This window comes from Perognathus longimembris, chromosome 5 (assembly GCF_023159225.1).
Source record: "Perognathus longimembris pacificus isolate PPM17 chromosome 5, ASM2315922v1, whole genome shotgun sequence".
NCBI classification, from domain to species: domain Eukaryota; kingdom Metazoa; phylum Chordata; class Mammalia; order Rodentia; family Heteromyidae; genus Perognathus; species Perognathus longimembris.
Genome location: NC_063165.1, coordinates 67433 through 94891, shown reverse-complemented (window position 1 = coordinate 94891; position 27459 = coordinate 67433). Strand labels below are relative to the sequence as shown.

General features: G+C 43.3%; 1 protein-coding gene and 1 pseudogene across 2 annotated transcripts in view; both read left to right on the top strand.

Moving 5' to 3' along the window:
* The window catches only part of Prmt2 (protein arginine methyltransferase 2), a 28741-nt gene extending 1538 nt beyond the window's left edge, over window positions 1-27203 (top strand). For both annotated transcript variants that reach the window (XM_048346049.1, XM_048346048.1), the window contains 9 exons: window positions 6922-7041; window positions 8960-9142; window positions 11324-11485; window positions 12266-12430; window positions 19994-20169; window positions 23960-24089; window positions 24713-24849; window positions 25836-26007; window positions 26599-27203. In XM_048346049.1, coding sequence (XP_048202006.1) covers window positions 6922-7041; window positions 8960-9142; window positions 11324-11485; window positions 12266-12430; window positions 19994-20169; window positions 23960-24089; window positions 24713-24849; window positions 25836-26007; window positions 26599-26631 — 1278 coding nt within the window. In that variant the 3' untranslated portion in view covers window positions 26632-27203. The remainder of the gene's footprint in view (window positions 1-6921; window positions 7042-8959; window positions 9143-11323; window positions 11486-12265; window positions 12431-19993; window positions 20170-23959; window positions 24090-24712; window positions 24850-25835; window positions 26008-26598) is intronic.
* Window positions 14104-15905, top strand: LOC125351369 (annotated as a pseudogene).
* Window positions 27204-27459: the final 256 nt, after the last annotated feature.

Sequence of the window (27459 nt, the reverse complement as noted above, 5' to 3'; positions counted from 1 at the left end):
AATCCCTTTGGATATATGATACAGATTGTGTGTGCTTTTACATGTTTGCATAGTGATATCACTCTGAGTGCCCTTTCCATGTAATGTTGCATTTGGGGATTTGGTCTGTTGACAGTGTGGAGCGTACCACTGCCAGGACACGGTAGCATATTCTTTTGTGAACTTGTTGCATCCTCACATCTATATGTATGTCTGTTGTGATCCTGCCACTGTGCTGTAGGGAACATTCTGTTTTGTCTGTGTCCTTTTTTTGGACTCTTAGGTGTTTGCAGCTTTTTCACCTCACTGTGCTGCAGAAAGTGCCCAATTGTATACTGTACCATGGTGCTCCAGGGCAGAGGCCCACTCATGGTGGTGCAGACATGAGGGTTTCATATGTTGTTGCACTAGATGGTGATCATTTTTTTTCCCAAGTGCTTTGCTGTTTCTCAAGTTTGCAATAGCTCATCCAAATGTAGGATAATAATTGAGAGCATCAAGGTCTTTAATTTTGGTCAGTTGAGCGTTTTAGAATTGATTCTTTTTATAGAAATTGTTATTTTTGTTTTTCTCATTGTACTTGTACTTGTTCCCTTGGACTGACCCAGACTGAGATCCTCCTATTTACATCTCCTGCATAGCTGGGATCTTTGTATCTGTTTCTGTGCCAGTACATATATATCACCAGGCCCATCTTACCCATTGAAATGCAACCTTGATAACTTTTTGCTTAGGCTAGTCTAAAACTTCAAGCCTCCCACCATACCTTGCTCCCCACACATCACAATTGAAGTTAGAAATCCTTTGGGCTACTTGGAAGTATCTTGCTTGATTTCCAAATGTTTGAGAAATCATACTGTTTTGTTGCTTGATTTTAGATTGATTACGTTTATTTAGAGGACCTGATGTTCTCTACAATATCCCTTTGAAATTTATTCTGGCCTGCACTGTGGCATAGTCACATGGGGTGTTTTTGTGAGTCTTCTGTGTGCCCATGCAAAGACCACACATTATATAGTCATTGGTCTATAAAATCCATTAAAGTCAAGTGGATTGTTAGTATTTTTCAAATCTTTTCTGATAATTTTGTCTACTCATTCTATCAATAATTAAGAGAGATGATTTAAAAAATCTCTACTGGGGGCTTGGAATATTGTCTAGTGGTAAAGTGCTTGCCTTGTATTCATGAAGCCCTGGGTTTGATTCCTCAGTACTACATATATAGAAAAAGCCAGAAGTGGCGCTGTGGCTCAAGAGGCAGAGTGCTAGCCTTGAGCAAAAAGAAGCCAGGGACAGTGCACAAACCCTGAGTCCAAGCCCCAAGACTGGCCAAAAAAAAATCTCTACTGTGTGTGAACTTGCCTATCTTTCCTTTGGGTTTGGTCACTTGGTCTCATATATTTTGTTTTGTTTTGTTTTTTTTTTTTTGGCCAATCGTGGGCCTTGGACTCAGGGCCTGAGCACTGTCCCTGGCTTCTTCCCGCTCAAGGCTAGCACTCTGCCACTTGAGCCACAGCGCCGCTTCTGGCCGTTTTCTGTATATGTGGTGCTGGGGAATCGAACCTAGGGCCTCGTGTATCCGAGGCAGGCACTCTTGCCACTAGGCTATATCCCCAGCCCCAGGTCTCATATATTTTGAATCCACAGTATTGATTGAATATATTTAGAATGTCTGTGTTTTTTATATCAATTGTCTTTTTTAATGAATTGTCTTATACCTGTTAATAAATACTTTTTACACATATTTTATGCTAAATTTAGTTTTACTATCTTTCTTATTGTTAGTACTTGCATGGTATATGTATATCACTATGTGTGTGTGTGTGTGTGTGTGAGAGAGAGAGTGAGTGAGAGAGACAGAGATGGGGCGAAATATAAATAAAAATACATATACATATATATGTATTCCTCAACTTGTCTTAGGTCTTTATAGTTCAAGAATTTCTCGGACTGGGGATATGGCCTAGTGGCAAGAGTGCTTGCCTCGAATACATGAAGCCCTGGGTTCAACTCCTCAGCACCGCATATACAGAAAATGGCCAGAAGTGGCGCTGTGGCTCAAGTGGCAGAGTGCTAGCCTTGAGCAAAAAGAAGCCAGGGACAGTGCTCAGGCCCTGAGTCCAAGGCCCAGGACTAGCAAACAAAACAAAACAAAAAAATTTCTCTGTAAAGAGCTAGTTAGGTCTAACTCTTAAGCCTTTTTTATTGTTGTTGTTAGACAATTTCTACCCTTTAATTGGAATATTTTAGTCTATTAACAGTGTAGTCAGTGATATGATTCGGTCTAGCAACTGCTGTGTGTTTTCTATTTATCATATTTTCTTTTTTTTAAAGTCTTAATACTTTTATCAAAATAACAGGAACAAATTATCAATGGATCACATTTTCTTTGTTTATTTCTCCCCTCTTTTGGATTCATAAAGTATTTCTGTATTCCCACATTATCTCCTTTTCAGGCTTAACTGTTTGTTTTTGTACTGTTCCTAGGGCTTGAACTCAAGGTAGTGAGCTGTCTTTGAGTTTTTTGTTCAAGGCTAGCACTCTACACTTGAGTCATAGCTCCACTCCCAGCTTTTTGGTAGTTAATTGGAGATAAGTATCTCATGGACTTTCCTGCCAAGGCTGGTTTCAATCAATAATTCTCAGAACTCAGCTTCCTGAGTAGTGATGATTGATTACAGGTGTGAGCCACTGGTGTTCAGTTTAAGTAATCCTTGTGAGTGTCCCTGAAATTTCAGTGTACATCCTTACCATTATTCTAGTCATTTTTTTCTCCCACTTTGCAGTATAAATACCTTTCAAGTTGATTCCATTTTCCAGTTCTCATATCTCATCCTATTATTGTAACATATTAATTCTGTATTATAAGCCCCAGAATTCATTACTACTGCTGTAAAGGATCACATACCTTCTTGATTGATTCTAAGAAATAGCTCTACATCTTCTCATCTGTTTGCCTATTCAGAGGCCTTTCAGTCTTTCCTGCATTCTTTGTTTCTATGTAGGCTGATTTTTTTTTTTTTTTTTTTTTTTTTGCCAGTCCTGGGCCTTGGACTCAGGGCCTGAGCACTGTCCCTGGCTTCCTTTTGCTCAAGGCTAGCACTCTGCCACTTGAGCCACAGCGCCACTTCTGGCTGTTTTCTGTATATGTGGTGCTGGGGAATCAAACCCAGGGCCTCATGTATACGAGGCAAGCTCGCTTGCCACTAGGCCATATCCCCAGCCCCTAGGATGATTTTCTTTCAACCTGAACAACTTGTTTTTGTAGTGGTTTAGGTTTGCTGTGCCAAATTGTGTCTACCTTGCTTTGTATTTGTCTTTGTTTAGAAGAATATTTTAGCTTGGTGAGGAGTTTTAGGGGTGTGGCTTTTTTCTTTCTGCACCTTCAAGATGGCTGTTTTCTGCTCAGTTGTTCTGACAAAAGGCAGGACACCTCACTAACAAGTTTATTGGGCTCTTTCTACTGGCCACACTTTGTCATCATTTGGTTTTTCACAGTTTCCTGTTTATCTGTCGTGGGGATAGTTGAGCTTCTTGAATCTGATGTTTTCTGCTAATTTGGGAAAATTTCTACCTTTTATTTTTCTAGTTTGTTTACCTGCCTCATTTCTTTTTTGGGGACTCTGCTTAAGAATGAGTTAGATTTCCTTCCTGCCACCATTTCATGTGCCTCATGCTGTGTGCTTTTTTTTTTTCTTCCACTTTTTGTGCTTCAGTGTAGGTAATTTCTGTTGATCTGACTTGAAGGTCACTGATTATACAAATAGCCAATTGATGGGCAGAATAAATAAGTAAACAAATAGGGGCCTTTTTTAGAAGAACAGATTTAGACAATCAGAAAACCTATGAAAATATGATAAAGAACTGAGATTAAATAGCTGAGATACCATTTGCAGTGCTACTGGCACAAGATAAAGGCAGTGATGATGCTCATGGTTGCCATGTGTTCACAGAATTGTCCCAGTGCTGTGATGCACCCTCTGAGGAGAGAGTCCTAAGAATAAACATTTGCCCTTCAGTACTGTCAGTCTTTCTCATAGAAATAAAATGTCTTCACATAAGGGTGCCTGTGTGCAGATATGTAGTTTTCAGCATTGTTTATAGAGGTACAAAATGATACCAAGAGAAAATTAGTAGAAGATGGCTAAACAATCAAGTAGAATTCATATTTTATAGAATATTACATCCTTATTGGAAATGTAAAATTAGTTTTCCATGATGTATTGTTTGAGAAAAGCAGAATTCAAAAATTCAAAACAGGATGACAGTATTATTTACCAAAGAAATAAAAAAAAAAACCCAGCTATGTCTAAAGGAAAAAAATGTCCTCCGTGTGTGCATTAGAGGGGAGGGCAAGGAGAAGGGGTGATAGGATAGGAAGATAGGCATAGGGTATAGGATATAGTGTGGCTCACGTAGGGAGGTGGGGAGAGGGTGACGCAAGTGGTAGAATAGGGACAAGATAGAAGACAAGTTGTAAATCAAGCCATGCTATTATAATAAACAAAAGGCAAAGAACATGAATAGACAATTAGCAAAGTTAAAATATATCTAATAAGTACTTACAAAAATATGCCTAGGGCTGGGAATATGGACTAGTGGTAGAGTGCTTGCATAGCATGCATGAAGCCCTGGGTTTGATTCCCCAGCACCACATATACAGAAAAAGCCGAAAGTGGCCCTGTGGCTCAAGTGGTAGAGTGCTAGTCTTGAGCAAAAGAAGCCAGGGGCAGTGCTCAGGCCCCAAGTTCAAGCCCCAAGACTGGCAAAAAAAAAACCCAAAAACAACCAAAAAAACCCCAAAACATGCCTAACTCATAATAGAGAAAGGAAAGTGAAGATGGTTTTTACACATGAAACCGGCAGAGATTAAAATAGATAAGAATGTAGGATAGTGGTCACCCATCAAATTAGCAGAGATTAAAGTTAGTGAGAGTGTAGGACATTAATTATTTAAAATTGATGATAGTATAGGAAAATTGAGGACTAATAGTAACTTTTTTTTTTTTGCCAGTCCTGGGGCTTTGAGTCAGGACCTGAGCCCCTGGCTTCTTTTTGCTCAAGGCTAGCACTCTGCCACTTGAGCCATAGCGCCACTTCTGGCCATTTTTTTTATATGTGGTGCTGAGGAATCGAACCCAGGGCTTCATGTATATGAGGCAAGCACTCTTGCCACTAGGCCATATTCCCAGCCCCAATAGTAAATAGTAACTAGTAACTAGCCCTAATAGTAAGTAGCCACAATAGTAAATAGTTTTTTTAGCTTTTAAAATTGGTGATATACAGAGGGGTTACAGTTGGGTAATGAGTACATTTCTTTGGACAATTTCACCTCTTTGCTTACTCTATCCCAGTTTTTCACTTCCATCCCCACTCACAAGTTGTATAGTTAATTTTAGGCATAGTATCTAGTGAGTACCATTGCTGATTTGTTCACCCTTAGTCCCTCCCATTTCTGTGCACCCCTTTGCCCTGCCAAAGGCTTATAAACAAGACATAGGGAAAGAAAACAAAAACAATGAAGAAAGAACCTCTTGTTTTCATAATAGTTACTTCTTGCCCACTGCTATTCCCACCAGAGAGCCTGCTCTCAGAGAGGGACTGTTCTTCTGAGAGCATTTGGTGGGGGGAAAAAAAGTCATGAATACATACATAGTTTTGATCAATTTTATACTGATAACATATCCTAGTAGATTGTCAAGGACATGCAGAATGATTTAATGTTTGATAAAATTTGTCTTGAGAACAGTCTGCAAAAGCAGGAGCTTGGAAAGTAAGTCCTGAATCATTCAAAGAGTGGAATGCTACACCAGTATCAGAATGTAGTATTTAACAGTACACTGAACAATGAGGAAAAATAAGAATTAGGAATTGTGAAACAGAGTCCTAAGGCAGCAATGTATGATCCCAACAAATGCTTTGCACATGAGATGTATGAACCTTTTATTTTATTTATTTATTTATTTGCCAGTCCTGGGACTTGGACTCAGGGCTTGAGCACTGTCCCTGGTTTCTTTTTGCTCAAGGCTAGCACTCTACCTCTTGAGCCACAGCACCACTTCTGGCTTCTTCTATGTACATGGTACTGAGGAATTGAACCTAGTGCTTCTGTATCCAAGGCAAACACTCTACCACTAGGCCATATTTCCAGCTCAGTGTGTGAACTTTTTAAAAATGAAAGGATAAATACCAATGTGTTAACTGTCTGTGTTTTGAGAGTGCAGTTATAGGGTGCTTTAATTTGTGTGTGTGTGTTTGTTTGTTTGTGTGCCCTCTATTGTATTTCCTCACATTTGCTAAAGTGAAATAGGTTAGTTTTATGTTTAGGAAAATTTAAGATGTCGTGTTGGGACAGGTTTGTTTCATTGAAAGGGAGGATGGTTTGAGTTTATGCCACTTCAGACAGTGTTAGCTACCTGGGTCTGATAGAAGGAGGCTTGGGGCAGAGGGCAGGAGCTCCTTGATGTCTCCATTGCATGGGCATGGCTGGGCTGCCTAGGCTCTGCTGATACAATGGAAATTAATGCCAGGTCTCTAGCACCTTCCATAGATGCATGGTTTATCACTTTAAGAAGCATTGCTGGTGAAGCCAGGGATTCTGAATGGGCCCCTTTCCTGAATTTTCTGGGAACATTCTTTTTAGGCTACTAATCATCTTACATAAGAGATACAGAGTGAAGATGATAGTCCTCAAATTTTCTAGTAACAACAACCCATGTAATTTGCACACATTTTTTTTTCACTGAGTATTTGAAACCAAGCTCTTGGTTGAGAAGGAGGGAGAGAGGAGAGAGGGAAATGGAGAGAGAAGGGAGAGGAGAGGGAGAGGGATAGAGAGGAATTGGTGGGGGTTGGGTTGGGTGAGGGATAGAAACAGACATAGGGAAGAATGTGGAGAGGACAAAACTATTTCACTGTCTTTGTGTCATTGGTGGTGAACAGGAGGAAGAGTCTGTGGATTTTGATGGCGAGTTGCAGCTCCTGCAGGACACTGTGCCCTTGCAGCCTCAGCCTGAGGAGTTCGTGGCCATTGCAGACTATGCCGCCACCGATGAGACCCAGGTAGCTATACTCAGTAGCCTATGATTTGCCTTAGGTGGCATGATAAGATGTGACTTTTGCAACATCTCAACAAAGAGGTGTTCAGGTGTTTTGACACAACAAGACCTGTGCTTGACTTTCACTTCTTAGTTCCACCTGAAGGTGATGGTGTATGAAAGAGAATGGGATCTCTGACCTGCTAGGAAGGAAGAAGGCCCTGTCCAGATCTTTCTTTCTAGAGACTTTATTGCAGAACCCTCTCAGTCAGGGGAGCAAGAATGATTACTACTAAGCTGGGCACCAGTGGCTTATGCCCAGCTACTCAAGAGGCTGAGATCTGAGGACTGATTCAAAGCCCACCTGAGCAGCAAAGTCCGTGAGACTTATCTCCAGTTAATCATTAGAAAACTGGAAGTGGCACTGTGGCTCAATGTTGTAGAGCACTAACTAGCCTTGAGCTGAAGAGCACAGGGTCAGCATCCAGGCCCAGAGTTTAAGCCTCATGATTGACCAAAAAAAAAAAAAAGGCCCACTTATGCACACTGTGAGAGGCAGTGATTCATGTTTGAAATTCTAGCTACTCAGGAGTGGGGAGTCAGGAAGATTTTTGTTTAAGACCAGCAATCTTTGTGTGAGATCCCATCTCAATTTTAAAAAAACATTTGTGAAACCCCTATATCAACTACAGTGGCATGGTGGCACATGGTTGTCATTTTAACTACATGGGGCGTTTAAATTGGAGGTTCAAGGTCCAGGCAAGGTCAAGGTCAGGGCAAAAAGTGAGACCTTGGGGCTGGGGATATAGCCTAGTGGCAAGAGTGCCTGCCTCGGATACACGAGGCCCTAGGTTCGATTCCCCAGCACCACATATACAGAAAACGGCCAGAAGCGGCGCTGTGGCTCAAGTGGCAGAGTGCTAGCCTTGAGCGGGAAGAAGCCAGGGACGGTGCTCGGGCCCTGAGTCCAAGGCCCAGGACTGGCCAAAAAAAAAAAAAAGTGAGACCTTACTTAAAAAAGAAATAGGAGTAGGTGCTGGTGGTTCACATCTGTAATCCTAACTACTCAGGAGGCTGAGGTCTGAGGATCATGGTATGAAGCCAGCTGGGCAGACAAATCCCAGAGAGTTATTTCCAATTAATCAGCAAAAAGCCAGAAGTACAGAAGTTACAGAGCCTTGAACCCAGAGGCTCAGGCCTTGAGTTGAAGCCTCAGTACTGGTGAGTACATGCATCCATGCATGCCTATGTGCACACACAGACAGAAAACATAAAGGGCTGGAGCCATGGCTCAAGTAGTAGCACACCTGGCCAGAAAGCACAAGGCCCTGACTTCAAACTCGCTATATCTAAAAGAGAGAGCAAAAAGTATCTGCGTGCAGCAGTAACATAGCTGCCTCCCATAACTAAACCAATGTGTCATGGCTGTGCAGTGGAGAGCTGCTCAAAGAGTTATGTTTTGTGTTGTTGGAAAATTGTTCATTCCTTCAAAGTGTCAACTAAGTGTGTCCTTTCAGATGGATGCTCCATAAAAACCTAAATCCTGTTGTTATGGTTACAAATTGCATATTGTCATCACAAGCTGATTTCTTTCTTTGTTTTATTTTTGTGCTAATCCTGGTGTTTGGACTCAGGTCCTGGGCATTCTCACTGCTCTTTTTTTGCTGAAGGCTAGTGCTCTACCATTTGAGCCACAGCTCCTTTTGGAGTTTTTTTGGTGGTTACTTGGAGATAAGAGTCTCACTGACTTTTGAGAATGGGCTGGCCTAGTCTCTTGTGTAGCTAGGATTATAGGTGTGAGCCATCAGTGCCTGGTTAGCTGATTTCTTTGGAAGTCTGATTGGATTACCAATGATAGGGATTTCCCACTGGTGAGATGCTAGTTACTGGGATCTCAGTTGAATCCTAACTTCTTGCTGTTTTTCTTCTTTTTCTTTTTTCAGCTCAGTTTTTTGAGAGGAGAAAAAATTCTTATCCTGAGACAAACCACAGCTGACTGGTGGTGGGGCGAGCGAGCAGGCTGCTGTGGGTACATTCCTGCAAATCATGTTGGGAAGCAGGTAGAGGAGTATGACCCTGAGGACACCTGGCAGGATGAAGAATATTTTGGCAGCTATGGGACTCTGGTATTGCTTTCCAAGTTCCCTGTTCAGCTGGTGGGGTCTTCTTGCCAGTTTTCTCCTGATGTCCTATTTAGATCAGTTGCAGGCCTTCTTCTTGGCCCAGTCTCCTACTGCTCAGCTCTTCCGTTGTGTCCCAGACAGTTTAAAAGTATGTACAGCTTCTTTCCATGTGAATGTTACAGTGAGTAGAAGAAGGAAGATTTGGGCCATGCACACTGGATTCAGTTCTGTAAAGCTGTCTCATTTATGAACAGAAACCAGGAGCAGAGGACCAGTGCCACTGAAAACTGTGGAGGTCCTGGTCAGAGATGGTCCTGTGGCTGGCATGTGTTTGTGTGCAAGCTGGGGCATGGGGATTAGCTGTACTGCACCAGTACTTTTAATACACTTTCTCCTAGGCATGCTTTGTTCCAAAATTTACAATGTTAAAAGTGTCCACACAGTTTGGGATTTAGTCCATAAAGAAAAGCTAACGTCTGCCTCCCCAGTCAGATGCCCACTTACAGAGCTTTTCTTCAGTGATGGTGCTCCTGCTCCTTTTTCCTTTAGAACTATATCTTGTTTTAAACAATGAGATGCCTAAAGTCACATGGTGTATATTTGTTGTTAAGAGTAAGGTAATTTCCTACCTTAGTTCCTCCTACAGGTGCCCAATTGCCAGTCCTAGGTTCATTTGTGGACAGAGGCAGCATTTATCTGCTCTTGTAGCTCCCAACTCATCATCACTGCCCCTATGGAAGGTTGGAGAGCCAGCAAGTCAGTAGCTCTGGGTTTTAGCAGCTTCCTGGCAGCCTTGGGTGTTTATGCCTTTGAGTTTTTTTTTCATCATCATTTTGTGCTCTCCTCCATTGAATCAGTACTGCATAGCTTGGGAAGTGATTAGGGACAAGGGTTATTATTATTATTTTTTTTGGCCAGTCCTGGGCCTTGGACTCAGGGCCTGAGCACTGCCCCTGGCTTCCTTTTGCTCAAGGCTAGCACTCTGCCACTTGACCACAGCGCCACTTCTGGCCATTTTCTGTATATGTGGTGCTGGGGAATCGAACCCAGGGCCTCATGTATACGAGGCAAGCTCTCTTGCCACTAGGCCATATCCCCATCCCCAAGGGTTATTTTTGTTGTTGTTTCGTTTTGTGGTCTTGACCTTCTCCCTGGTGTGCAGGTCATATACAGGGCTTAATGATTTCCTGTGATCTCAGCCTCAGTTGTGAACCTGTTTCTTCTTCTGTTCCTATTGGCTTTTCCTCTTTGTGTTTTGAAGCTATGCTGGTAGTTAAAAAAATTATGAGAATTAGATGCTCTTTTGAAGAACTGATTCCTTCACTCTAAACTGATGTCTTCATCCCTGGAACATTATCTGCTCTGAAAAATGTCTCTTCATATGTTCATGTACCAACTACAGCTCTCCTTTGATTGATGTGTTGGCATACCTTCTCCATCCTTTTGCCTTCAGCCCAATGTGTTTTTGTATTTAAAGTGGGCTCCTATACTATGGACAAGAGACTTTTCTATTCATGCCATGACTTCCTTTGGTCCATTCCATTGTTTCATTCTATGGCAGTGTCTTTGTGGGGAGCCAGAGGGCCCTGCAGGCCTCTCTAGGCTTCCTTAGCCTTGTACCCACCTTGCTGGGTTCCTCTTCACCCTGCTGGTTTCACAGCAGTGTGTCATTATCTCTTACAACCAGAGTTCTACCAGCCTTTGAAAGTACTTTTCTCTGCCTCCTCAGGATCAGGTGTTTTTCTACCCCAGGCTGTGACCAGGCCCAACTTTGACATCAGACTTCAAGCTATAGTGTCAGCTTTCAAAAACAATTAAGGGTGAATTACTATGAAGAGAGACCTTTGGGGGCTCTCAGCTGCTTCCTCCTAGTGTTTATCCCATGATGTGTTCAGTATTTTCTCTTGGAGATAGGTCATGGGTATGTGATGCCTTTCCTGGTGGGGTGGTATCTGTTCCTCCATTCTGATGTTTATCCATACCTGTTCTTTGTTCACTTAGCTTTTGAGGAGGGATAGAGAGAAGCAGTAGTTGGCTCTATATTAAACGTTTTACTTTTGAACCTGTTTGTTGCATATACCTTTAAGTGTGGGATTGGGGGCATGAGCTGTGGTATCCTCTTCCTCAGACCAGATCTCAGCACAGCGCAGGTCCTTGCAGTGATTCTTGATATGTTTCCTCTAGAAACTTCACTTGGAAATGTTGGCAGACCAGCCTCGGACCACAAAATACCATAGTGTCATCCTGCAGAACAAGGAATCCCTGAAGGACAAGGTCATCCTGGACGTGGGCTGTGGCACTGGGATCATCAGCCTCTTCTGTGCACATCATGCCAGGCCTAAGGCGGTGAGTTGGACCAAAAGCGTTTGTGCTGAGGCCAAGGTCTAAGGTAGTGTTTGGGTTTGAAGATGGCTGCTGCATGGCTGTCTCAGGATGACTGTGTTAACCTCATTGGGACCTCATCTGTTTTGTGCAGGTGCTTGAATGAGGCAGTTGGTCCAGCTGTAGTCTAGGCTCTGTGGTGTACTTTACCAGCTGCCATGAGTAGAGCAGCATGAGTAGAGCAGGAGAAGACGGAGTGATCAGCAATGCTTTTGTGGGACTGGGTCATGAGGCATCATTTCAGTTCAATACAGAAAGATATGTGTCTATGCTTTGACCCAGCACAGGCCTCTTTTCCCCTGATGCTGGCCTTCCTCTCCTCCCTTTATTGCATGTCTGTGTTGGGCTATACTTCAGCCTGGTGACAGCTTGACAGGTAGACAAGATGTTTGGTGTATACTGCAGTGTTACTATGATGAAATTGTGCCAAGTAAGGACCATCATCCTGGTGCTTCCCCAGACCCTCACCTGAGAACTTGAATCTGGCTACAGATTTACTCTTTAAAGATTTACTGTTTCATCTTGCTGGGCATCTACTTTGTGGTCCTGGGTCAGTGAATGTTCTATTCACCAGCAGCTGTGCTGCATTTTGTGCAGGAGGCATGGAAAGGAGGCAGGATGCTGAGTAACCTTGTCTACACTGTCCACCACTGTTTAGAACACAACAACCTTCTGCCATTGTTTTTTCCAGTGCTGGCTCTGTATAGAGTCAGGGCAAGGCTGATGGGCATCTTGCCACTGCAGGTGTATGCTGTGGAGGCCAGTGAGATGGCACAGCACACAGGCCAGCTGGTCCTGCAGAACGGCTTTGCTGACACCATCACCGTGTTCCAGCAGAAGGTGGAGGATGTGGTGCTGCCTGAGAAGGTGGATGTGCTGGTGTCTGAGTGGATGGGGACCTGCCTACTGGTAAGGCTGTAACTGCTGGCTAAAGTGCTGGGACCTCTGCACTTCTTGTCCTGGAGTCTTCTAAAATCATGATTGATTGTGATTTTATTTTTGTAATAACATTGACTTAATATCTTAAATTTTTAACTGATCAAAAAATAACTATGGACAGTTTAGTCCATGTTAAAGTAACTTTCTCATGAATCTCCTCAAGATACTATAGAACTCTAGGCCTTATGATAAGGTTGTTTCTTCAGTCAACAGTGTCTTTGCTTCTGTGGCTCTGCTTGCCTTAGGCTAGCCCCCTTGCTGCTCCAAAAACACAATTAGCAACTGTGAAACTTGTGTGTGTTTGGCCATTCCTGTCTTACTCTCCAGTGCTCACTCACAGGTAGAGGTGAATTGCCCTTGTCTTTCTACTCTTTCCATAAAAATAAAGAAAACTAACATCTGGGTGAAAGGGAGTGGAATGTAACTGATGCTTCTAGCAAGGTCCCCTTTGAATAATAAGTGGTGGTTTAGTGTTACCCAGTGCCTTTTGGGTGCAGAGATTGAGGGGGTTGTAGCAGAGAACATTGGGCCTTTGGCTGTGTTGGAATTGTGTAATCAAGAGATAAACATCGGAAGACTTAATATCCATATTTGCTGGCTTATCAGTAACATTATGGGTTTCTAGGATAATACAGGAAAAGCGGGATTTTCTTGGTTCACAAAGCTAATATTTTCTTCTTCTCCTAAGTAAATATTTCCAGTGTAAATTTTCACTTAGTACCTCTTTCTGCTGTCCCAGTTGTGGGACAAAAAGAGGACAGACCACATGGCCTTGTGTGGTGCCCATCCAGTGAGGGAGACATGGCTGCTGATATGATATGATATGATATGCTTTGATATGGGACTGGAGAACATGGGAAGCAAGTGGTGTGATGAGAAAGAACTTGCAAGGTCCAGAGGGGTGGAGACCAGGTTCTTACCAGAGCTCTCATCCAGGAGTTGTGGCACTTTGTGCAGGTGGTGTTCAGAGTTTAGGCTGTGGTCAGGGGAGGGTTGAGTCTCCAGCAGTGATTCTGTGATGAGGTTGAGCCCTACAGCTGGTGGCTCTTTGAGGAGGCCATGGTACAATTGTCCTGGAGATTGTGCAGGGCTTTTCTGGTGGATTCATGGACAGTGGAAAAGATTCTATCAGGGCAGGTGGGGAGCTAGTGGATTTGCCAGTGTTTTCCAGTGGACATGCCTGGGAAGTATTGGGAATATCTTGAAGACACTAGACTTACAGTTGTTTGTCATTGTAACCGGGTACAGCTTTTGAAGAAACATAAGGCAGAATGTGTAAAACCAAACCAAACCATTAAACATCTTTAAATAGAAAGATCTTAAGAAGGAAACAATCACATTTGTATTGAAATCTGTATTTTAAAATGTTCACCATAGCCCAAAATGGTGGTGCACACTGGTAATCTTAGCATTCAGAATGCTAAGGCAGAAGGATCGGGCGTTTGAGGGCAGATAGGCCACATGGCCAGAACTTGATTCAAGAAAATCTAAACTAAACTAAACAGTGGCTCACACCTGTAATTGTAGCTACTTAGGAGGCTGATATCTGAGAATCGAGATTTGAAACTATCTCTGGCTGGACAGTCGTTAAGACTCTTATCTGCAGTTAACCACCAAAAAGAGGAAGTAGACCTTTGAAAATCCATTTTCTTCTGTGGAGGGTGCACGGTATTGCATTGGGTTCCTGGGTCTGATAACATGGCAAAAGATGCCGGTCTAATTGAAGCCAACGGAGAACTAAAGGTCTTTATAGACCAGAACCTTAGTCCTGGGACAGGTGTGGTATCGCTGGTGGCTGTGCACCCATCCACAGTGAACACACTTGGAAAGCAGCTCTTGCCAAAAACCTTAGGGCAGTCTAATGTCAACATCACACAGCAAGTGGTGATTGGTACACCTCAGAGACCAGCAGTGTCAAACACTATTGTGGTAGGAAGACCACACACCCCCAGCACTCACTTTCTGTCCCCAGAACCAGCCGTCTGACTCCTCACCTTGGTCTGCTGGGAAACGTAACAGGAAAGGTGAAAAGAATGACAAGGGCTTGTGGCATTTCTCTATGAAGGTGTGTGAGAAGGTGCAGAGAAAAGGGACCACCTACGAGGTGGCCGATGAACTGGTTGCAGAGTTCAGGGCTGCTGATAACCACATCCTACCAAATGAGTCAGCTTATGACCAGAAGAACATCCGGCGGCGTGTCTACGATGCCTTAAATGTGCTGATGGCTATGAATATCATCCCCAAGGAGAAAGGAGATCCAGTGGACCGGCCTGCCTACCAACTCTGCTCAGGAGTGCCAGAACTTAGAGGTAGAGCGGCAGCAGAGGCTGGAGCGGATCAAACAGAAGCAGTCCCAGCTTCAGGAGCTTATCCTCCAGCAAATTGCCTTCAAGAACTTGGTGCAGAGAAACAGCCAGGCGGAGCAGCAGGCCCACCAGGCACCCCCACCCAACTTGGTCATCCACCTGCCCTTCATCATTGTCAACACCAGCAGGAAGACTGTCATTGACTGCAGCATTTCCAATGACAAATTTGAGCACCTGTTCAACTTTGACAACACGTTTGAAATCCATGGTGACATTGAAGTGCTCAAGCGCTTGGGCATGGCATGCGGGCTGGAGTCAGGAAGCTGCTCTGCTGAAGACCTCACAATGGCGAGAAGCTTGGTACCAAAAGCTCTGGAACCATACGTGACAGAAATGGCTCAGGGATCCATTGGCAGGGTGTTTATAAGGACATCAGGCCCCACCTCGCTTTCTGCCAGTGACTTGAGCAATGGTGCTGACAGGATGCTGGCCACAGTTCCAATGGGTCCCAGTACAGCGGCTCCAGTATGGAGACCCCTGTGTCCTACGTAGGAGAGGACGATGACGATGACTTCAATGAGAATGATGAGGAAGACTGAGCTCCCAACTCGCAGATCCCTTCCCCCTTCAAATTCAGCTTCAGGAACACGTGCTTAGAGACGAAAAACTTGTTCTTTTTTTTTTTTATTATTATTACTGTGGGTTTTCTGTTTGTTTTTGGTTTACTCCCAAGAAGACATTGTAAGCTATGGAGTTGAGATGCATACTTCCAATAAGCAAGGGTGGTTTGTGGGTGTGGGGCCCATGTTTGTGGGTGGCGGGGCGCACTGCTTTGAGCTTTCACACCAGTGTGCTAATGCAGAGCCTCTGCTTACTCTAGGATTCTGTGTTTTCACTTTGTTTTTAAATTCAGAGTTCATTTTTGCTCCTCAGCAGTTCATGCTGGGTTTGCTGAGGAATTGTCCTGCACCCACCGGTGACGAGCAGTGAGCTGCCTGGCCTGGCGCCTGGTGTCCCCACCGTGCCCTAGTGGTGGGTGCTAGGTGGTACCGCCTACAGGCCGCAGAAGGCTCCAGGATGAGTTTTTCATTCTTTAAATCATGCAGTGTCCAAAGAACCAAGCAGATAGCAAAGCTCTACATTTTTTTTTGTTTGTTTTTTTTTTTTTTATTAATTGGACATAAATTTTTTTACAAGGTGTTGTGCAAAGAGGGTGCAGTTACATAGTAGGGCAGTGTGTACATTTCTTATGATATCTTACAACCTGTTTTTCTATCCCTTGTCTAGGTCAGGTTGACATATATGCAATATACAATGTATCAAGAACATATACAGTGTTCACAGACTTGGTCTCTACTGTCTCTCCGTCTCCCTTTGTTAACAGTCATATATCAGGGAGATCATGCCCCTTTGTTTTCTGTGTTCTAGGCTTGTCTCACTCAACATTATTTGTTCGAGTTCCGACCATTTCCCTGCAAATAACAATATTTCACCATTCCTAATCGCTATGTAGTATTCCATTGTGTATAAGTACCATATTTTTTGGATCCATTCGTCTGTGGAGGGGCATCTGGGTTGTTTCCATATTTTAGCTATTGTGAATTGTGCCGCGATAAACATGGTAGTACAAATGCCTTTTTGATATCTTGGATTTTGCTGTTTAGGATAGATGCCTAGGAGTGGTATGGCTGGGTCATAGGGTAGGTCTATATTGAAAGCTCTACATTTTAAACAGTAAGCGCCATACATTTTATTATGACTATTTTTCCTTAAATTATATTGACTGTTGTGGTCCCATCAGGATTGAAGGCTTAGTTCTTCTATTTTAGCAACCAATGGTAAAGTACTTTGTTTTTGCTTTGTTTGGTAAAGGTTTACTGCTGTGCTACGCAGTCATGGAAACCGTCTGGAAGGTTTATTGCTTATGGTAAAATTTGCCTGATTTCTTACAGGCAATGTTTGGAAACTTTTTTTTTTGGCCAGTCCTGGGCCTTGGACTCAGGGCCTGAGCACTGTCCCTGGCTTCTTCCCGCTCAAGGCTAGCACTCTGCCACTTGAGCCACAGCGCCGCTTCTGGCCGTTTTCTGTATATGTGGTGCTGGGGAATTGAACCTAGGGCCTCGTGTATCCGAGGCAGGCACTCTTGCCACTAGGCTATATCCCCAGCCCTGGAAACTTTTTATTATATAGTTGTTTACATAATTATAAGTCTATCATTTAAAGACATGTACTGAAACAAATGCTGTATTTGTTTCATGAGCATCTTCCTGTAATCTATTACAAAGTTGAAATTAAACATAGAGAATGTTTTAACAGTTTTTTAACACAAAATTTGTCATTTTTAATAGTTCTTTTTTTATAAAAAGAAAAAGGAATTTAAGGACAGGCAGTAGTCTGAAAATTCATTCACGAGAAACCCGTTAACTGCACAGATGCTGTCAGCTGCCTGTTCTAAACGATAGTCTTTTTATTGAAACACAAATAAACTTTTCTGTATTATTTTATGTAATATAAAGAGACTTTAATTGTTTGACTTGTTTAACTTGGCACTGTTAGTTTTTATTAATAAAACACGCATGGGCATTTTAAACAAACAAAAAAAGAAGAGGAAGTGGAACTGTGGCTAAGTAGTACCTTATCACCCTTGAGTGTAAAAAGTTAAGGTACAGTGCCCAGGCTCTTACTGACACATATATACACCAGAAATCCTGGGGTGTGGCTTAAGTGATGCCTTTGAGTTGAATCTCCAGTACCACTCAAAACAGGATGTTCACTGCAGATTGTTTTATTGAAATGGAAGAACACTTGAAAAAAGAAACAATTATGGCAATTCATATGGTCATCTTAAATCGTGTCCACTTAGAATGATTTTTAGTAATCTTAACTGAATATTGATGACATGTGAGAGGTTGGTTTTTTTATGCACATGTATGTGTAGTATGATTCCGACTTTGTTTCTGTAAGTTATGTATAGCAGCAGCCTGGCTTGATTACAGGTAAGATGTAGGAAACTGGCACCCAATCTCAGTGCAGCTCTAAGTTTTGGTCAGATGCTGGGAAAAGCCATTCTAGACAAGAACTGTCTGAATTGATCCTTCTACCAGATTCACTAGTCTAAGTTGATCCTCCTCCTTTGAGACTCCCACCCTTTACATGAATTCAGTAACTTAGGTGAAGTAGACTAGTTTCTGTGGAAACTGTACACTGCACAGTCACCAGGATACAGTAGATAACCTGATTGTTACAGGAGCAGTGCAAGCTGGGTTCACACAAAAACCTGTATTAGGGTGATTGTTTTAGTTCTGTTTGTAATTGCTCCAAACGGGAAACAGCCCACATTTCCTGCAGCAGGTTAAAGAGTATGCAGATACAGGCATAGAGTGCCACCACACTACTTGGTCCCATGGGCAATCTTAGAGACCTTACATTGAGGGAGAGAAGCCAGACCCAGGAGGCGACTCATTGGGACTATTGATATGACATGCTAAAAGACAGGACTAGAAGGTGGAGACCAATTTGATTTTCTAAAGGTCAGTGTAAGAGGGTACAGCCAGCAAAAGGAATGAATAGATCTGCTTTACGTTCTGATGATCCATATGAGGTCACATTGGCTGCATACCAAGAAAGGGCAGTTCCTTAGTATGGAAGCAGAAAAGAAAATTATAGTTATGTCTGTAGTATGTAAGAGAGAGAGAGAGATGAATAATACTAAAGATCATCAGCAGATAGCAGTTCCTTCAGATGCTGTGTTTTCCTTTTTTTTTGCTACTTCCAGCTTTTTTGGTGTTTTAGTAGAGTTAAGATTCTCATGGACTCTCCTGTCCAGGCTGGCTTCAAACTAGTTCTCAGGTCACAACTTCCTGAGTAGCTTTGATTACAAGTGTGAGCTACCACTGCTTGGCAGTTATTTTTATTTTTGTTTGTGCTATTTTGAATGTTCTGTTTTCCATTCTGAACATGTTTTATTCTGTAGTAAAACCTATTTAGATAATTAAGAAAAGTAAAGTCCTCTGTTGTTTCTTACCCATGACAGACATCATTAGGCATAAAGGTCCCTAGCCTCAGTCCCTTCCTGACCCTCTCTTTTTTAATGGGGTCTGGTCTGTGCTGGGCCCACTGAGTCCCAGAGATGACAGGCCTCCTTGGTGTATCTTATCTTTAGGGTATGGAATTTGAGGAGGTGGTACAGGTGCTTTTCTGACTTAACAGGAAAGCTATGGGCCAGCTACATGATTTCCTGGCTTTTGTTTGTTTGTTTCTTTTTTTTTTTTTTTTTTTTTTGCCAGTCCTGGCCTTGGACTCAGGGCCTGAGCACTGTCCCTGGCATCTCTTTGCTCAAGGCTAGCACTCTGCCACTTGAGCCACAGCGCCACTTCTGGCCATTTTCTATTTATATGGTGTTGGGGAATCGAACCCAGGGTTTCATGTTTGCAAGGCAAGCACTCTTGCCACTAGTCCATATTCCTAGCACTTTTTTTTTTTCTTTTTCTTTTTTTTTTTCTGGTCATGGGCCTTGAACTCTGGGACTTCAGCTCAAGGCTAGCAGTCTTATCACATGAGCCGTAGTGCCACTTCTGGTTTTCTGGTGGTTAATTGAAGCTAAGAGTCTCCTGCCTGGGTTGGCTTTGAACCTCAACCCTCAGATCTCAGCCTCCTGAGTAGCTAGGATTACAGGTGTGAGCCACCAGTGCTGGCGATTTCCTGGCTTTTAAGGATGGATTTTAGCCATAGGATTGTGAAAATTCTGGTAATACTTCACTAACTGATTGTTTGGCAGTTGTAGTCCTGCAGCACTTAGGGGCACTTTGAAATCCGTACTTTGATGTCCAAATGGTTGGATAGGTGAGTGTGAGGATTTCTTCAGTTTGCTACCCTTGACTCCCAGTGTAAACATTCAGAAAGTCACAGGATTTGAATCCAGGCTGGGTGTGTGTATGAAAAATGATGGAAGGGGTCTTCTGATCAGGATGTATTATGCATGTAATTGGACATGCTAAATTGAAACCCCCTTGTACAAGAACTTGAAAATAAGAAAGTAAAAAAATGCAGGCTATGGCACACCTTTGTGACTGTCCCATGCATCTGTAGAAGAAACCCTCTAGTTCTTACATGTGCTGACCAGGCCAAGATGTTCCTACTGAAACTCTGTGCTGGGCTCCAGCATACTGACTATGACATGGTAAAGTGTTGGTGACATGCCTCTCATGTGTCTTTTCATCCTGTGTAGTTTGAGTTCATGATTGAGTCCATCCTGTATGCCCGTGACACATGGCTGAAGGAGGATGGAGTCATCTGGCCAACCACAGCTGCATTATACCTGGTGCCTTGCAGTGCCGACAAGGACTACCACAGCAAGGTGCTCTTCTGGGACAATGCCTATGAGTTCAACCTCAGTGCACTTAAGTAAGTGTGTGTGACCTGCACACAGTGTGGGGCCACCATGGTGTTTCTGGCAAGAAGGAAGGGGCTGGGAGAGCAGTGTTCAAGTTTGATATGGGGCTTCTGTCAGGATGGAAGGGGTTGTGAGGGCAAGCCTGAATGTTAGTACTTTGTATGAGTGTATCTGTTCCTCAGATGCAGTCAGTTAATCCTCTGAGGAGCAGTCATTCTTGTTGCAGAAGAGTTGTCTCTTATATAGCTAGAGACTCCAAATGACCTCAGGAACTTTGCTATGACTTTTCACACCTTTTCTTCCTCGTCATTCCTTGAGTACTCATCCAGCTTCTGAGTTGGTTATTGCAGAACAAGCCTAATGTGGTAACTGTGTTCTGTTGAGGGAAGACCTAGCAAAAAAGAGCAGGAGAAGAGAGTCCTGTGAGAATAAGGCTCTTGTTCTGTAGAGTAGACCCTGAAGCCTGGGAGAAGCCCCTGAGAACTAGACTGTGCTGCAGATTGGGCCCTTTGCTAAATTCTAGTGCTAAAGAACCTTGCAGATTTAAAGGTGAGTTGATACAGATGTGTTTTAATCTATCTTTCCAAATATAATGAGAAGAAAAAGGTCATGTTCAAAAGTGTAGTCTTTAAGAGTGTGGATGTCAAAATGTGGCAGTATGGCTAGGTTTGACTTTAGGATCTTAGGTCTGCTAGGCAGTTACTCTACCAATGAAGCCACATGTTTAGCTTGCTTTACTGTAGCTATATTTTTCATAGAGCCTTGCTTTTTTTTTGTTGGCTATGGGGCTTGAACTCAGGTCCTGGGTGCTGTCCCTGAGCTTTTGTGCTCAAGGTAGTGTTCTACCCATTTTGAGCCACAGCTCCTCTTCTGCATATCTTGCATTTTTTAATAGGACCCACCTTGGACCTTGATCCTCCTACCTATGCATACCACATAGCTGGGATTACAGGTGCCTTTCACCATGACCAGTTTGTTGGTTAAAATGTTGTCTTGCTAACTTTGTGCTCTGACTGGCCTTGATTTTAGATCTTCCAGTCTCTGCCTCCCAAGTAATTAGGAATACAGGTGTGTGCCACCGTACCTGTCTCTGTAACACAAATGCTTATATTCCCAGTGAGATTTGTAATTTTTTTCAATGAGTCAGGAAATATATTGGTGCTGTTTCTGGTATTTTGTGAAGAAAAGAATATTCCATGATGATTTCCTTGTTCTTATGCCAGGACACCCCTGTATGGATGAGCCTCTTGATTTTTTTTTTTTTGCCAGTCTTGGGACTTGAACTCAGGGCCTGAGCACTGTCCCTGAGCTATCTTTTGCTCAAGGCTAGCACTCTACCACTTGAGCCACAGCACCACTTCCTGCTTTTTCTGTTTATGTGGGATTGAGGAATTGAACCCAGGGCTTCATGCAAGCTCTCTACTGCTAAACCACATTCCCAGCTGAGCTTCTTGATTTAATACAAATGATTTTCTGATGAGTCTTGGCCTTTTAAAGGCTGCCTGTGCTCTAAAGGGCCTGATGAGCCTTCCTCTTCTGAGAGCAGCATGGAGATTGGGGAAGGGCTCATTCACCAGGAAGAACAGGGAATGTCCAATCCCTACAACGAGGACCAGGTCAGTCCAGGCCTTATTGACACATGCAGGGAGGTGGCAACTAGATTTTTTTCTTTAATTAAAAACTTAGATAAAAAAATAAAAGAAAAAAGCAATATAAACATGTGAAATCTTCCCCTGTTAATGTATGGGAGGCATTAGGTCAAAAGTCAAGGGAACAGAGGTAGAGTGTCCTCCACAATGTCCTGTAGTTCATTTGGGAAAACATGGGTAAGAAGGCAGAGAGGGACTTCATCCAGGTGTTGAAATTTGCCAGAGGTTGAATAACTACAAGGTATGTGGCAGAACAGGAACAGGAGATTACGGGCCTGGAGTGGGGTACAGGATGTTTCAGGACAGGAGCAGTGGCTTGTGAATGAGAAGGCTGAGTCAGCCCACTGTGAGCCTATTGTTTAGCCCTTGGAGAAATGCCATTTCTTCTCCATACCAGACACTGACATGTGTTTCATGCATAACACTGTAACATGCACTGTAGGAATTTGAGGCCTGTGTCAAATTATAGCTGTAGAGAAAATCACCCAGAAACCAATAACACAAACACTTAATGTCTCATGTTCCAGAAGTCAGCAAAACAGGATTATAAGACAATATTCAGGAAAAGATACTTGCTGGATAGTCTTAGAGTCCAATAAAACTAAAGATGAATATTCACATGAGATTATAGTTAAAAATCAGTACAATTACTAGTAATAAATATTGAGCAATTATGTTATTAGTAAATAGAATGCAAGTTTAATGTTATCTTTATGTCCAAGATGGACAAAAGTGGAAACAGTCTGTGCATGCCTGTCAGCAGCCATCTGCCTGTATGGTGATATGCAGAGGAGACATGTGTCATGCACCAGAGCTGTGGAGCAAGGGTATTAGAGGTGGCCAATCACTCACCATAGCCTCCCATCAGGGGTGGTAGTTATGGTGAGCATGGAAATCTATGAAAACAAATAGCATTACATAACAAATGGCATTAACTATCTGAATGAAGAATTAACAGCTGTTTGAAAAAATAACATAAATTTTAAGAATATTAATGGTACTAGAAATTAGAGGTAATAAAGTTGCCAAGATAAACCATTTATACAGAATGACTTGTATTTGCATAAATACTTATGAATAGGTAGGTATACATGGGGGGAAACTCAATGTATCAAGATGTTAGGAGTGTAGAAAATGGATTTTTTCTTCATACTTGACTATTTCCAATTTTATTTTACATTTTTATTGGAAATAAGTTCTTAAATATGTATTATAATATAGTCTGTATTAAAACATGTGATTTGCTATTTCAGAGTTTACTACTGTTTATAATTTTAAAAACATTTCTGTGGTACATAGATGGCATTCTGGCCCACACAGGAGGGTCAGGACTGGAACAGCAAGGGGCATGGGTGGGCACAGGGGTTGATAGTATAGGCAGGGAGTGGGGACACATAGGGGGAGGGAAGCATGGAGGAAGAGAAAGGCATAGGGTTTGGGTACAAATGGGTTGGTACAGGTTTTTGGGTGAGGTAGGCACAAGGGGTGGGTATGTGATTGGGAATAGAGAAAGAGTTGGTAATGGGCTGGGAGGGGTGGTTCCAGCACAAAGGAGTGGGTGAGCATAAGAGGGGATGAGCACAGGGCTAGGTATAGGAGTGGGGATGTGGACACAGCATGGGATGGAATGGTTAGGGTTAGCACTGGGCATGGGGAGATGGGGAGCAGGCAGGATGGGGCAGCAATGCTAGGATGCAGGTTTGTGTAATAGTGTGGGCCCTGTTTGTTACTTGCTGCATTTGTTCTGTACCTGAATTTGAGGCTTGGGTACCACTCCAGATCTGGCCATATGGTGCATTTGTTTGAAGTAACCAGGAGCAAGAGTGTCTTTTGTATTTGTGGTAAAGTAGGATATCTGAAAATAGAATCAAAAGCTACAGCAAACAGCTATAACTGGATCCTCTTGGTCATGTGATAGTTGGCATGTAGCTACTGAAATCTCCACCTATGATATTAAAGGGTAACTGGCCAGCTCTGGGTACTGCTCCTACAAGGCTCAGCAAGGAGGTGGGTAGATCCTGCCAGGCAGGGACTGGTCCTCAGGATTTCTTCAAGCCCAAGGTGAAGGCAAGAATGAATACTGTTTGCAAGGAAGAAGCCAGGCTGTTTAAAGCTTAATGACCTTGAGTCTGTACTTTGGCCTTTTCACCAGATCTTTAGCAATCAAGGAGTTTTTCTCGAAACCCAAGTATAATCATATCTTGAAGCCAGAGGACTGTCTCTCTGAACCCTGCACCATATTGCAGTTGGACATGAGAACTGTGCAAATATCTGACCTAGAGGTAAGAGAAGGGCAGCCTGCTCCTTCCAGATGTTAATTCACTGCCTATGAATTGCTAGGCACCTACCTAACACAGTACAGACTTCAAGAGGGTGTGGATTGTGCATTATAGATTATTTTATTTTATGAATAAGTGGTTCATACTCCTTTTATATGACTTTTCCTTTTGTTTGCATTTATGTTCTATTTTGATTTTGTCTTTCAGGTTTTTACATCATTTTCTTTATAGTTAGTTTCTTAGTTTCTTCAGTTATTTGTAGGCTTACTTAATATTCTTGACATTTTCAAAATCATACTGTTTTTACTTGAATTACAGTAACTGAATTACAGCAAGTTAATTACATGTTCTTTTAGTGTTTTCAGCTGTCATCGATTATAGAATTTCTGTCTTGTTCATGATTAGGATTAGGGGTAGGTCTAGTGAGTGCTATATATGTGTGCAGGCAGCCTCCAGCAGCATAGGAGTTTGGGATGGATATGTGCAGCAGAACCTGAATCACTTAAGGCTGTCTGCATGGTCCAGGGAATCTCATAGACTTGGGTTCAGATTAGGATTAGGTTGGAGTTGTCATTGGGGTAATTTTCAGCCTGTAGCCCCAACATGTATCCTGTGCTTGAGTTCAGACCATGCGTGGTGAGCTGCACTTTGATATCCAAAAGGCTGGCACCTTGCATGGCTTCACAGCCTGGTTCAGTGTGCGGTTCCAGAGCATGGAGGAGGGGCAGCCGCAGCAGGTGCTCAGCACCGGCCCACTGCATCCGTGAGTAACCCCAAGGGACCTGGGGTGGTGGTGGTGGTGGGCATAGGGGATGGACACAGGGAGAGTGATGGAGAGTGGGGTGGGGAGTAGATGGGGCCCCTGTGCTCTGGGTGCCCTTTGGCCATGTGGTTCAAGAGAATTATGTGGCCACATGACCAAGAAGGTTTCCCTTCTTGCCACTGCCCAAGGTGGCCATATGCTGACAAGATCACTTAAAGGGTTTCTCTGATGTGGAAGTGTTGTTACACTGTGGAGGCCTTGACTGCTCACAGGTCCTTAGCCCATGAGACAGTGCTGATTCTATGCCTCTCCTGGTGGAGACCTGATAGACATGCTCCCTAACACTTGGCCCAGGTCAGGGGGAGAGGATGAACAAAATGTTTGGGGAATGAAAAAACCTGAGGGGATGGCTTAGGCTTGGGCCATTGGACACTGGTGGGCATGTGTGTGTTCGGCCCTGAGAGCTAGAGATGGTAGTAGACACAGCTGAGAACTCTGGAGTTCACGATTACCCATGCTGCAGCTGTCTAAATTCACTTCTCATGGGCCTGGCTCAGTTGTGTGTGCCCCTCTAACCACAATTCTACCAGACATCTGTACCTAGCAAGGGATGCCATCTCCCTGGGTGGACACCAGTGTGGACTGGGAGTCTAGGGTGACCTTGCATTCCCTGTTCAGCTGCTGGCTAGGATAAGCAGTCCTCACTTCCCAGAACCTGAACTGTGTCCAGAATCCCCCATCTGCTGTGTCTGAAGCAAGATACCTGCTTCCTTGTGGTCGCTTTTATACTGTTGTATCCCATAAAGGCTTAGACCTTATGGTTGGGATGTCTCTGTTGCTTGATTAACCCAAGAAGTTGGGTTTGTGTCCCCAGGCTCTCAGGAGGGCACAGGATGTGAGACACAGAAAAACTGGCTCACCAGGAGGGCAGGGCCCTGTGGGGACTGATGGATCAGGCTTGAAGGTGATTGCGCCCTGTCTTGCAGCACTACCCATTGGAAGCAAACCTTGTTTATGATGGACGACCCAGTTCCAGTCCACATAGGAGATGTGGTCACAGGCTGTGTTGTGTTGCAAAGAAACCCAGTGTGGAGAAGGCACATGTCTGTCACTCTGAGCTGGGCTATTACCTCTGGTCAAGACCCTACATTTCAAAAAGTAAGATATAGTTGTAAATTATGTTTGGTGGGTACAGGTCCTTAGGAAGATGGCTTCATAACCGTGCTAGTGCCTCTTTGCACCTGGCCATGGCTCTAGGCCCATACTTTTCTCACAGCACTTTATTTAATCCTTACCCAGGAAGATTGGTGGCATAGCTGGTCAATGAGAGGAGACCTATGCCATGTGGGGCCATTTCTGTCCTGTCCTGGAAAGTTTAGTGTAGAGTCTTAGGCATCCTTTCCACAGCAATGGTGTATCATATTTGAGTGTGTGAGATGTAGAGTTTTGAAGGACTGCTCAGACTTTGCTTCTACTTGTGAAGTGGTGGTGAAACAGCACTGGATGAGCATGAGTTTGCAAATCTGAGAGGCTACTGGGGAATGGAACTCTCTTGGAGTCAGGAGAGAAAGAAACCATGGTCCAAGGGTTCTTCTTCACTTTGTGATAATTGTGTAGTGAAAGTTTAAATGTTTGTCATTTCAGTGTCTGTACTTGAATGCCATTCCTTGTTCAGTGATAATTTATTATGAAATGCTATTGTCAATAGGAGATGGTGAATTACCTGATTTGTTTTCTTTTATCTTTCAGGTTGGAGAGAAAGTCTTTCCTATCTGGAGATGACAGTGAAGGTTTGCTTTGTAGGCATGGTGTACATCGTGAGGGGGTAAAGGTGCACCTGCCCACGTGCACACTGTTGTAAAGGGCACATGGCATTCACTTCGTGCTAACAGCTCTCTGCCTGCAGGTGATGTCATGCCCTTCACAGACAAGCGCTTGGGCTCAATCCTAGTGTCGTCCGTCCCTCTAGAGTAGCCTGTGTCTGCACCTATTTGCCTTGTGGTGGCCCCTGTGCCCCCTGGGGTGGTTGTAGTGTCTGTGTTCCCAGCTATGTGTAATTGTAGACATCTCAGACACATGCATGTCAGCCTGAGTACCTGTACCTGTGGTGTCCACACCTTGTGCCAGTTGTCTCCTTGCTGCCCTTACTCAGCCACTCCCCCTGAAACGTGTATGGTGCAGAGTTGTGCTGTAGCTCTGTATGTGGCAGGCACCAAATGTCTATGGCTCAGTGGAGCGGTTGGCAGCAAGCAGTGCATGTGACAGGCTCTGCATGGGCAGTGAAGTGTGTAAATGTCTTTCAGGTAAATTATGTGTGGGACATATTACATGCTCAATAAATATTTTTAAATGAATGAGTGTTGTCATCTATCCTATTTCTGTGCAACATATATGTTGTGTCTTACAAGCATGGGAACAACACATAGTTTGCATTCCTTTATAACCTTTTCTCTGTATTACAAAGACTCTTCTATATCAGTAGTTGTACATATATGATTTGAATTTTTAGCATTGGATTTTGTTGTTATTTTATTTTATTTTTTTGATCATGGGGCTTGAACTCAGGACCTGGCACTGTCCCTGAGCTTTTTGCTCAAGGCTAGCACTCTA